General features: G+C 44.4%; 1 protein-coding gene across 2 annotated transcripts in view; it reads right to left on the reverse strand.

Annotated features, from left to right (window-relative positions):
- The window catches only part of Myo7b (myosin VIIB), a 66761-nt gene that overhangs the window by 24740 nt on the left and 29900 nt on the right, over positions 1-12121 (reverse strand). For both annotated transcript variants that reach the window (XM_076865913.2, XM_076865912.2), the window contains exons 14-20: positions 11063-11226; positions 10648-10785; positions 8922-9074; positions 8188-8286; positions 7003-7097; positions 1904-1988; positions 404-622 (exon numbers count right to left, since the gene is read on the reverse strand). In XM_076865913.2, coding sequence (XP_076722028.2) covers positions 404-622; positions 1904-1988; positions 7003-7097; positions 8188-8286; positions 8922-9074; positions 10648-10785; positions 11063-11226 — 953 coding nt within the window. The remainder of the gene's footprint in view (positions 1-403; positions 623-1903; positions 1989-7002; positions 7098-8187; positions 8287-8921; positions 9075-10647; positions 10786-11062; positions 11227-12121) is intronic.

Here is a 12121-nt window from a genome sequence, read left to right on the forward strand (position 1 = left end):
AAGGGAAGAGACCAAGGAGCTTCACTTCCAGGTTCTAGGAATAAGGCCATTATCTGGTTGATCTGATGCCTGTCCTCTATTATACCTTGTGAGCCTCTGATTGAGTCTTCCCAGAAGATGTGAAGAACTCTGCCGCCCTAACTTTGGACAAGGAGAAGAAAGGGATGTCTCTTGTCCTTTCTAAATTGCAACCCAGAAGATGACTCCTAATTTGCTTCTTGTATTCTTGCTGAGTTCTTGAATAATTAGAACAGATTTAAACATCTTGACTTGAGTGAAGACTTTCCAAAGGAGCTTCTAGTGACAGCTCTATGTTGCCATCCATTTTTCCCATTTGCCCCATTTGCCAAACACGTGGACCGTAGCCAGTGCCACCTGCCCAAGAAGCTGGGTGACTACCTACCTTGGCTTTCCGCCTCTGGAAGCTCCGCCGGGCAGCCATGCCCCTGGCATGTGCCTGAATGGTCACTATAGCTTTCCTCTTGGCCTGAATTTGCTGACGCACCAGGTAGCCCCTGCAGCGGGCCTGCAGCTGCACCATCCTCTGCCGCGTGGCCTGGAACTGCCTCATCAGCACGTGGCTTCGGGCAATGGCCTGCAGGCGCTCAAAGCCCACCAGGATCTGTGGAGGCAAGAGAGAGGAGAGTTCATAACCAGAAGGCCCCATGGAGGAAACAGATAGCAGCATTTCCCAGACCTTGCAAGTTTGCTTTGTAGTCACCTGCTTTTTGTTATAGGGCTGGTGTGAAACTTATACACACCAATGAGAATCAGCCTACGAAGTGAGTGTTTTGTTTGTAAGTATTTAGAAGAGAGCCTGCCATGCAAATAAGTGCTAAAAAAGCATTTGCTAAATAGCATAAATAATAAAGTGGCCTCTTGAGGGTCATAAATGGAGTTGGCATGGATTTCACAAAGGCAATTAGAATCCAGTCTTGATTTTCATTCATACCTGCCAGCCAATTCCAGCCACATTATTGGATGTAGGCTAACACACCTGTATAGGCCTGTGACTGGCTCCATGAAGCTAATGCCCTAGGGAGTCTTTAAAATAGAAGGAAAGTAAGATATGAATAAACACCCACTTTTATGCTACAAAAATTTCCTCAACCATAGCAGTCCCTGAGCCCCTGGGATGAGCTTCTAAAGACGAATCAGCTCAAGGGCTTGGAAATCACACAGATTCACGTCTGAAAACCAGCTTGCTAACTGCATGCTCTTAGGGAATATACTTAACTCCTCCATGTCTCAGGCCCTTGATTTACAGAGTTGGTCCAATATTAAATGAAAAGTTGAATGTAAAGCAACAGGTCCCAAGTGGCCTTTCCATGCATATCAGCTACCACCGTACTCTTTGTGAACATGGAATGCAGGCAGACCTGAGGGCAGTTTTGCTGATGGGATCATTTTATGTCACAACCACAATTATGGCCATGACAAAGACAAATGATCAAGAGAGGTTCAACAGGGCATGGGCATGGCCACTCTGCTTCATAGATTGAGCAGATACTCATTAGCAAGTGCCTGTGGTTAGGAGAAAAATAAGGAGTACTTGAAATGGAATAATCAATCCATTTCCTTATTTTGTTGCTTGAAAGCTGGGAAAAAGATAGTTGCTATCTCAATTCAGAACCGAATGCCTCAGACCAGCTCAGGGGATGCCTGATATTCTACAGGAAAATATTGTGGAGCCCACAAACATGGGGCTTGTGACTATGCTACAAGGAGAGCCTGGGGGGTGCTGATGTCTGGTTGTTCTAAATCTATACTCCATGTCTGTTAGGGATGGGACACTTCCTGTTTGAGATCTCTCATGCAGAGAAACAAACTTTTAAATTTTGCCTTTTATTGGACGGTTAGTGATCTACAGCTCCTGACGGCCCGACCTCCTGAGCTTTCTCACCAGCTTGAAATTCTTCCTGCAGCAGTAGCCTCGCCATTCTGCCTGGAGGGTCACAGCTGCCCGCCTCTGCTGCAGGAACTCCTTCCTAAAAGGGGAAATGCAAGCCAGAGGTGTGTGACAATCCCAGGCATCTTTAAAGCCTTTGTAGAGTGAGGACTGATTTGGAAGGGGAGATGGACAACAAGATGTTAGGGAACAGGAATCCATGCAGTACTTTCTCAAACGCCTTTATAGACCAAAAAATGCTCAGCCAGGTTAGGAAAATGACACTTATGTCAACAACCCAAATTTCTGAATGAAGACAGTCCAACTTTTAAAGTAATCAAGAAATCCTTCCTTGTCCCTCCCCCACCCAAGACATATGAAATCATAAAACCCATCTCAACATTTTATTCCTTGCCAAGACCGCCCCCCCCACACACCACCATCACCTACTCTGGTCACTAGCCCAGGATGAGACACAGAAAGGAGAATCTGAAAGTTGGTCTCTAAGGGAGACAGAGATGTCCTCAGGCGAACTTGGATCATATAGATCTTTTATTTCACACTTAATGAATTCTCTTATCCATTCTATTACCTTTTTTTAGAGACTTCCTTAAGTTTAGAACTGTAGATTTCAATCATACTAAAAACCATCTGAAGAACTTCAATATTTATCTGCCTGGGTCCTACCCAGTCTAACTAAGTCAAAAGCTTTGCTGATTTGTCTAGAATATGTGTATTTCACTCATATGTGCCTGTGCGTGAACATACACACACATGCACACACATAGTTGGCCCTCTGTCTACACAAGTTCTGCATCTACAGATTCAGCCACTCACAGATTTTAAAAAAATTGGGAACAAATTGTGTCTGTATTGAACTTGTACACACATTTTCTTCTCGTCATTGTTCCTTAAGCAATACAGGATAACAACTATTTACACGGAATTTACACTATGATAGGTATTTGTAAGTCACTTAGAAATGATTTAAATTATATAGGAAGATGTACATATGTGATGTTCAAATATTTTTCCATTTTATATAAGACACTTGATATTAGCCATCATTTAAAAAAATGCTTCCATGGGCAGTTGTGAACATACCAGGAACAAATTGGAAAACAAAGGGTCTCAGTAAAGAAATAAAAGATATAAAATAAATTTCCAAGTGGAAATTTTAGAACTGAAAATACAAAAACTTAAAAAACCCTGCTGTGTGACAGAATGGAGATAGCAGAGGATGGATTAGTGAGTGTAAACGTAGAACATTAGAAATTAGCCAGGCATGGTGATGCACACCTGTAATCCCAGCAGCTTGGGAGGCTGAGGCAGGAGCATCGTGAGTTCAAAGCCAGCCTCAGCAATGGCGAGGCACTAAGCAACTCAGTGAGACCCTGTCTCTAAATAAAACACAAAATAGTGCTGGGGATGTGGCTCAGTGGTTGAGGCCCCTGAGTTCAATCCCTGGTACAAAAAAAAAAAAAAAAAAAAAAAGCTAGAAATTACAGAAAGAAAATAGATGAAAAGATTATGAACAGGGCTCCAGGAATATGTGGAACTATAACAAAAGATCTAATATTTTGTGTCATCAGGGTCATGAAAAGAAAGGAGAAGGAGGTGGTGCTAAAAAGCAACTGAAGAAATGATAAAAAAAAACTGGAAAGCTCATGAATTTGGCAGGAGATAATAACTTATAGATTTAAGAAGATAAGAAAACTCAAATAAACCTACATCAAGCTGTATCTAAGTCAAACTTCTGAAAACTAAAGGGGCGGGGAAAGACTTGAAAATATGGAAAGTGACAACACATCACTTAAAAGGGAAAAACACAGTTCAAAGGACAGCCGATTTCTCAACAAAGACCATGGAGGTCAGGAGGAAATGACACATCTCCCAAGTGCTGAAAGAAAATAGCTGCCAACCTAGAATTTTATATCCAGGAATAAAGAAAGAATCAAGATATTCTCAGATGAAGAATAAAAATTTAAAACCAAGAGAATTATCTGTAGATGTACCTTAAAATAATGGCTGGGAAAGTTCTCTACACAGAAAAGAAATGATAAAAAAAGAAATCCTTGAATGTCAGGAAGGATGAAAGAAATAATAAGCAATAATATGAGCAAATATAATAAGGTTTCCTTTGCAGTTTTCTAAAAGTATATTTTGATAATTGAAGCAAAATTCATAACCTTGTCTGATATAGTTCTAGAGGACAGATTTGTGGAAATTGTATTATAAATGGGAGAGGGCAAATGGACATCAAGAGAGAAACAGGTTATATACTTAACTTGAAGTATTGAAATGATGGTACCAATCAAGGACACACATATCCTAAAGAAATCACTTAAGAGGCTGAGGCAAGAGGATCACAAGTTTGAGGCCAGCTAGAACAACTTAATAAGACCCTGTCTCAAAATAAAAAATAAAAGGAATGGACTGTATCTAAGTGGTAGAGTGCCACTGAGTCCAATCCCTAGTATATAAAAGAAGGCAATACATACCAAAAAAAATGGAATTATAAAAAATGCTTAAGTAAGTCATAGAAAGGCAAGAAAAAGAAAACAGAAAATAAAAACAAATAGAACAAATAGAAAGCAAAAATATAAAATGGGAGACACAGCTATCACATGCATAATTACATTAAATGTGAAAAGACTAAATACTTTAATTGCAAGACAGAGATTGGCAGAATAGATATAAAGTCATGACCCAATTACATACTGTTTATAAGAGACTCCCTTAAAATATACTGAATAGTTAGGCAAAAAGCAAAAAAGATAAAAAATAAATATCATGGAAATAGTAATCAAAATAAGATAGGAATAGCCATATTACTATCAGGTAAAGTTGACTTCAGAGCAAAAACCAAAACAAAGCAAACAAAACCAGAGACACAGAAGGATGTTACATGGTGATAAAAAGTAAATCTACCAAGAAGACATAGCAATCTCAAGTCCATATGCATCTAATAACAGAACTATAAAATGAAACCAAAGCTGATAGAAGTGAAATTTAAAAGGTAAATCCATGCTTACAGTTGGAGATTTCAACACCATCCTCTTAACAATTGACAAGTAAACAAAAATCAATAAGAATCTAGAGTTAGACATCACTACAGACCAACAAGATTTGATCTACATATTTAGAACACTTCACCCAACAATTCTGCCCAAAAAGAGTGGAATCTGTGTTTTTATAAACACCCTCAGAACAGCTACCAAGATATATCACATCCTAGGCCATGTTGGAAGTCTCAACAAATTAAATAAAATTTAACTTATATACAATTGTATCCCTGACTACAGTGGAATCAAACTTGAAATCAGTAACAGTAAGATAACAAGAACATCTCCAAACACTTGGAAATTAAGCAACATATTTTGAAATAATCTATGATCTCAAGAGAAAGTTTTTAAATGAACTGAATGAATATAAAATTATAACCTCAAAGCAACTGAAAAACCCATAAGTTGCTAGTGAGAAAGTAAACTGGTACAGCCCCCTTCTTCAAAAACAGTTTGGTGGTTTCATTAAAAACAAAACATGTTACTAACATTTGACCCAGCTATTAATTCTTGGGCATTTATTCCAGAGAAATGGAAATTTAGGTTCATACAAAATCCCTTCCCCCATTTTCTCATGCCTGGGTTTCCAGCTCATGATCATGCAGTGGGGCTTACAAATCCCTTGGAGTGGTGGAGGTGGGGTGAAGCAGGGGCCTTGCTGATGTGCTAACCCTAAAGTGAAGTTCAAGTGGAGTCATGTGTTGCTGAATGACAGGTGTGTTCTGAGAAATGTGCTATTAAGTGATTTTGTCTAGATAGACTAGATAGTTGATCCTTGAACAACTTGGGGTTAGGAAGGCTGGCCCCCCTGCACAATTGAAAATCCAAGTATAACTTGCGACTCCCCACATTAGCACAAGAGGTGGCTATAATTTTTAAACATATGATGAGTATACAGTTAATTTTACGCAGTTATAATTTAATCCTGTAATCTTATGTTTACAATTCTCTCTTTTTTTAAGTTGTAGATGAACATGATACCTTTATTTTATTGATTTGTTTTTATGTGGTGTTGAGTATTGAACCCGGGGCCTCACGCATGCTAGGCAAGTGCTCTACCACTGAGCTGCAACACAGCCCCAACATGTCTCTTGATGGTGAATGGCAATATGTATGAACTGAGTTTATTTTTGTATGTTTTGATATTTGTGTGTGTGTGTGTGGTACCAGGGATTGAACCCAGGGGGTGCTTAACCACAGAGCAACATCCCTAGCCCTTTTAAATTTTTTTAAAATTTTGAGACAGGGTCTTGCTAAGTTGTTGCTTAGGGCCTTGTTAAGTTGCTAAGGCTAGCCTTGAACTTGTGATCCTCCTGCCTCAGCCTTCCAAACCACTGGGATTATAGGCATGCAACACCGTGCCTGGAATGTTTTGATGATTTTTAATGTTTTATAACAGATTTTTGTATTTTAGATATTAGTAAGTGATAAAAGACTATTATCTACATATTTTTATGTACTCATATATTTTCCTTAATTTTTTGATATTATCTATGATCTGTCTATGAACTATGTGGTTCATATTTGAGTTCTTTCAGATCGTCATAAATCTCCAAAACACCAAATCTGCATGTCAGTGGACACACGTAATTCAAACCATGTTGGTCGGGGATCAACTGTATTTACTGAGACCAAGATGGCTGTGAAATTACCAAGTGATACAAACTTATGGACCAGTGACATAAATGCAAAATGTTATTATATGATGCATGGCAGTACTGATCAGGAAGAGAACAGTGAGAAAATTTTACCCCCTCTAAAACTAAACCACCTCATAAGCTAAGCCCATATGCTCTTTAAGATGATCAAAGCAGAACATCAAAATGTAGTTGAGAGCAGAACAGATATGTGGTCTGGTCCCATCTCTAATTTACAGAGTGGTTTTTGTTTCTTCCAAATATTTCAATAACCTTTTAGAATTCTCTGGCCCCCACAGGCTGCAGTGTCGCTGGTCAGGGGACCTTGTATCTCAGTTTCCCTTTTAGGCATGCCTGAGAGACATGGTGAGCAGGCATGTGGGCTGGGTGGGGGCTTGGGTGGGGCAAGCACCTGTATTTGTAGCCTCGCATGACTCTCTGGATTCTGATCGCGGCTTCATCCAGCGCCTGGCTCCTCTGTATCTCCAGCAGGGTGTCCTGGTGATCCTGGGGACAGGAGCAATGCCTTTATGTAGCTGTCCCATCCTCTCTCCCATAGTCCCTGCCTGGGTCAGTGACTCTCAGATTTCTCTCAGGAAGGCAAACTGGAGAAGGGGCCCTTAACTTGCTCTTGAGGTAGTTCAGGGAAGGAGCTGAAACTATCCCTTTTCCAAGAACTTCCTATTTTAACTGTTTCTTCTTGCTAAACTCAATCTGGAAACTCTGATTTCTGCTTCGGAGACTTCAGGGGAGGAGGAACAAAATTCCCCTGAAGCGTTTTATTTCTCCAAATTTGCATGGTGTTTGCATTCAACAGCATAACAGACCCATGCTTGTTTCAACATGAAAATGTTCCCCCACAACCCATGAGCATGAGATGATGAGCCTTGGGCATGACTTTCTGCAGCCTGCTTCCTCCTGGATCCCTGCACCCTGGGATGAGAGGCATGAGCCAGCCGTCTCAGCCCTGGGGAGGCAGGGATTGCTCTCATGGGACACAGAGCAACACAACCTTTGCTAAGTGGGGAAAAGAGGCAGAGGACTTGATGGCCCTTCCTGCCTCCCTCAGTCTAATATCAGGCAGTGCTGAGCTTCTCTGTGTGCCATGGCAGGCTATGGGATACAAAGATGGACGTGAACTCAGCTGTGGTTTCAAGGGATAGCCAGAAAAGGAAGGAAAGGAAGGGTGGGTGCTCTTCGCCACTCCTCAACCATCTGCCCACACTGACCTCACCAACATGCCCATGTATGGCCCTCGCTATCCAGTCTACCCTCCTGGGCAGTGCCCTAGGGTGTTTCTTTTGCTAGTTTTGCCTCCATATCTCTCTGTCTGAGTCCCAGACTCAGCATGGGCCTTATCAATGCATAGACAGATGGATAGACAAACTGACTGGAGGTCTGGGGCCAGGAGGTTGCTCTGAGAATAGATGAGGGTGGGTGGGCAGGCAGGGGTGGTGAGAATGGGGTGGGGGCTCAGGTGAGCTGGCAGGCTTCAGCCTGGCTCTGATCTCTTCCTCTTCCTCCTCACTGTGCTCACCCCCCGCCCCCCAAGTCTTAGGAGGCTAGTTAGTGATGTACTAGTTCCTTAGGGTCTCACCTTCAGGAAAATTTTGGTCTTTCCCACTCTCCATTCTTTGTCTGTCCCCAGACACATCTCGGTGATGCACAAGGTCATCTGGCGAAACTTGTCTTGAAGCTGCACAGGAAAAACAGGGGGTGGCTCAGTGCCCTTTGGAACAGAGACCAGGGGGAGCTTGAGGGGGCTTCCTGCAGGGTTTCCAAGGGATCCTGCCTCCTTCCTCCTCTCACAGGCTTCCTGTTGAATGGCTGTGCTGCTGGGCCCAGGCAACAGGCATCTCAGATCAAGGGGTGAGCAAGGGAAGCCCTCAGGGTTCAGGACTCAGAGGCTACCTGCTTTACTACTGTTGTACAGTTGGCCTCAGAGCACTCCAACCTTTAGGATGGTTGGGGATTCCAGAAAGAATAAGAGGGACTTCCTGCCCCCAAGAGCTCCTAGCCACACCTCAGCTCCCTAACATTCTGCCAACAGCAGAGTGTAATCGTAATAAAACTGCGAATATCTCTTCTGCAGCCACCAGGGTCAGCCAGTGTGAGCCACCTCCCTTGCTTTCACAGAGATTAAAAGATGATGAGGGAAGGGCAGACAGGGGTCATGTCAAGGCTGGGGTCCAGAGGGCATCCTGGGCACCAGGAGAGCAGTAAGAGGACACCACCCCTGTTGGAACTTGGAAGCTGAAGGAATGCTGGACGCAGCGCAGGACTGGACAGCGGAGGCGCAGGGTTGCACTGATCTAGTGGCTGTGCACTCACTGGCTTGCGCTGAGCGCTGGGCAGCAGCACGCAGAATCTCTTCGAAAATTCCTCAAACGTATAGCGGATGGGGAAGCCAGACTTGCGGATGTGCACGGTCTCCATCATGCCGGAGTAGCGCAGCTGCTGGATACACAGCTCCCGGTCGAAGAGCTGCGGGGTCAAGATGCAGAGCACAGAGGGAGCAAAGGGCCCTACGCTTCCCCACCACTCCACCACCTGGCATGCAGGCCTACAGTCAGAAAGATCAGCTGGCCCAGACACCCATTTGGCTGTCCCCCAAAGTTGGGAAGAACTCAATAAATGTTTGAACTACAGTGACATTTTGAAGAAAATCGGAGAAGGGGCTGAAAAGTGCATCACATGTTTCCAAGGAGATGAAATCAGTAACATAGAAACTGCTGCTCCTGTAAGAACGTCACACTTCTGTCATTCTCAAGATACACAAAGTACTGTGACTAGAAAAGGTATTTGCATGTGCCCCATTGAAAATGTTTTCAAGTGCCCCTGTGAGCACTGCACGCATCTTGGCTTCCCACAGTGTGGAACGGTGGAGTGAAGAAACAAATCTGGTAGTTGGGGACAGAGATCCTTCTAGTCAATTTATAAACTTCCCTCCCTGAGATGGGCAAAGGAGAACCAGAGGGAGCATTGGCCATAGGGAGCTCTGTCGTCCTCTGTTAGGAGGCTGGTGGGGCAGGCAGAGAGGAATTTGGTCATGATATTTTCCCCCAGGTGTCAGGTAGCCCTAAGACTGCCATAGCGTGGCCTCCAGAGAGCCCCCCCCTTAATCTGGGGCACTTGGGAAACACCCTCTAATTGGGCAAGTCCATCATCAGAATTATCACCTCACCTGAAAGCATGCAGGATCACAGAGCCACCTCTATGTAGGGTTTAAGCCCCACAGCAATGAGGCTTGGGTGACTAGTTACCAGCTATTATTGGATATTTCCTGGGGGCCTTGCGTTCCTTGGTTAATCTTTAGAGCAGCTCTATGTGGTAGGGGTAATTGGCTTCTATCTAAATAAAAATGAGGCATCTGCTGCACAGGGTCATACTCCTAACTGGCTGAACCAGGGTTCAGACCCAGAGCCTGCCCTGACCCTCAGCCACCCACAAAACCTGGCCTCAGACTTAGGTTCACCCACTTGTCCTGCAGCTCCAAAGCTGGGTAGTGTGGGCTTGGAAGAGGACCCCCTGGGAGCACGGGCTTTTCTGAAGCAATTAAGGAAAAAGAGCAGTTTGCTAACATCTGCCAGTTGTAACTGTTAGGAAGACATACCCGAGATTTCATGGGACAACCTCAATTTCATATAACTTCATTCTTTTCAAAAGGTACTTCTTTTAAATATTTGTTTTTATTCCCTCATGAGATGCCTTAGCGTTATTTTACATCCTTTCAAATGGCATCTCCCAGTTTGGGGAGTCCTTGTATTTATAGCCTCTGAATGGATGGACTAGGGACTCCCAGGTTTCCAGCCCCTCACCACACAAATCCTTGATAAAGGTACTGCAGGTCTCAGCCACCAGAACTGGCTAAAATCCTAGGACTGGCTGCTGCCACTTACTGAGTGCCCCAACATCATGTGCAACCCTCACTGTACCTCTGCAGGCAAGAGTCTGACTTCATGGGTGAGAAAACCAACGCTCAGAGAAGCCAAAGCCTGGTGAAGCGCACACAGCAGATGAACAGCACTATGTTTGGGTGCTCCAAATTCCTGCTTACCAGCGGCTTCTTGTACTCGTTGGGTTTGATGCAGCGGATGAAATAGGGCTGGCAGTTGGTCAGTATTTTCATCAGCTGATCCAGGGACTGTTTGAACTGAGATGCCAAGGTGGAGGGCCGCTTGGTGGAGTCTGTACCCTGCGGGTGTAAACACAGGGCATGAATTGGGCACGGGGAACTGCAGCCCAGAGCATGGCTGACCCTCTGCACCAGGAGGGCTACTGCCAAGGGCCAGTGCACTCACTCAGTCATTCATTCATCTGTCCAGCACAGGCCTCCCAAGCACCCACTGTACATAGGCTTCTAGTTGGGCACCCACTGTTGATTTAAATGGTTTTCTCTGTGCACATCATTCTGACCCTGTGGCCCTTGGAGGAAAGAGACCCAGGAGGCCTGGGAGGTGCTGGAAACCCACCTTGAAGAACTGATTCCTAGTCTTTGCCTGACGGATGGTGCCGTGGCCCAGCTTGGTTTCTGCAGACTCTAGATTGAATATCTCTCTCAGGAACTTGTTTTTGGAGGAGTAAACCAGGGTAAGAATATCTGCACTCAGCATATCTCGGTTCTTCTCCAGGAAGCCTGCGGGGACATCAGGGCCCACTCACCAGACCAGTTAGGCCATCTCCTGCACCCCACAGGGAAGATGAACATGCTCAGAGGGACATCACCCCCATCCCCAATGACCCCACTGAAATCCTGCATGGTCCCCACCATCTCTACCCAGTTTCAAGTCACTTGTATGCTCCAAACTCTCAACAATCCAGGCTCCCATCCCCACTCTAACCCACCCCCACCCTGTCACTTAAGACAATACAAGTCTGCCTTTGGGGTCCAACCTGAAGACTGAGCCTCCCAAAATGGGAGAGATGCAGAGTGTTATGGACTGAATTGTGTCATCCCAAATTCAAAAGTTGAGGTCTTAACCCCCAGGATGTTAGAATGTGCATGGATCTCCTGGATTTGGAAATAGGGCCTTAAAGAGGAGATTCAAATAAAAAATAAGATCATCATGGTGGGCCCAATATCCAGTATGAGTAGTGTCATTATAAGAAGAGGAGATAAGACATGCAGAGAGAGAGAAGACAGTGTGAAGATGCAGGAAGGAAACAGCCATCAACAAGCCAAGGAGAGAAGCCTCAGGAGAAGTCAACCCTGCTCACATCTTGGTATTAGACTTCTAGTTTCCAGATCTGTCTCAAGTAGGGACACTCCAAGGGAGTGCTGAAGACAAACTGCTTCTAGGGAGGCTGAACCCAGAGTGGGAGACAGGAAGGGAGCCTATTTCCCCTCCTCTGCCTGCAGGTGCCTGTGTGGGAACAGCACTTGGCAGGGGGCTATACCAGGTGATGGGGCAGGGTGGCACAAGGGTCCCTGCAGAGCTGGGAGTGACAGAAAGGAACATTCACTGAAAGGCTCAAAGGAAGCTTCAGGCCACCTTGAAAGGAGGTGTTCTGGGACCTTTCTGGAGCCCAAA

This window comes from Callospermophilus lateralis, chromosome 9, assembly GCF_048772815.1.
Source record: "Callospermophilus lateralis isolate mCalLat2 chromosome 9, mCalLat2.hap1, whole genome shotgun sequence".
In the NCBI taxonomy this organism is placed as follows: Eukaryota; Metazoa; Chordata; class Mammalia; order Rodentia; family Sciuridae; genus Callospermophilus; species Callospermophilus lateralis.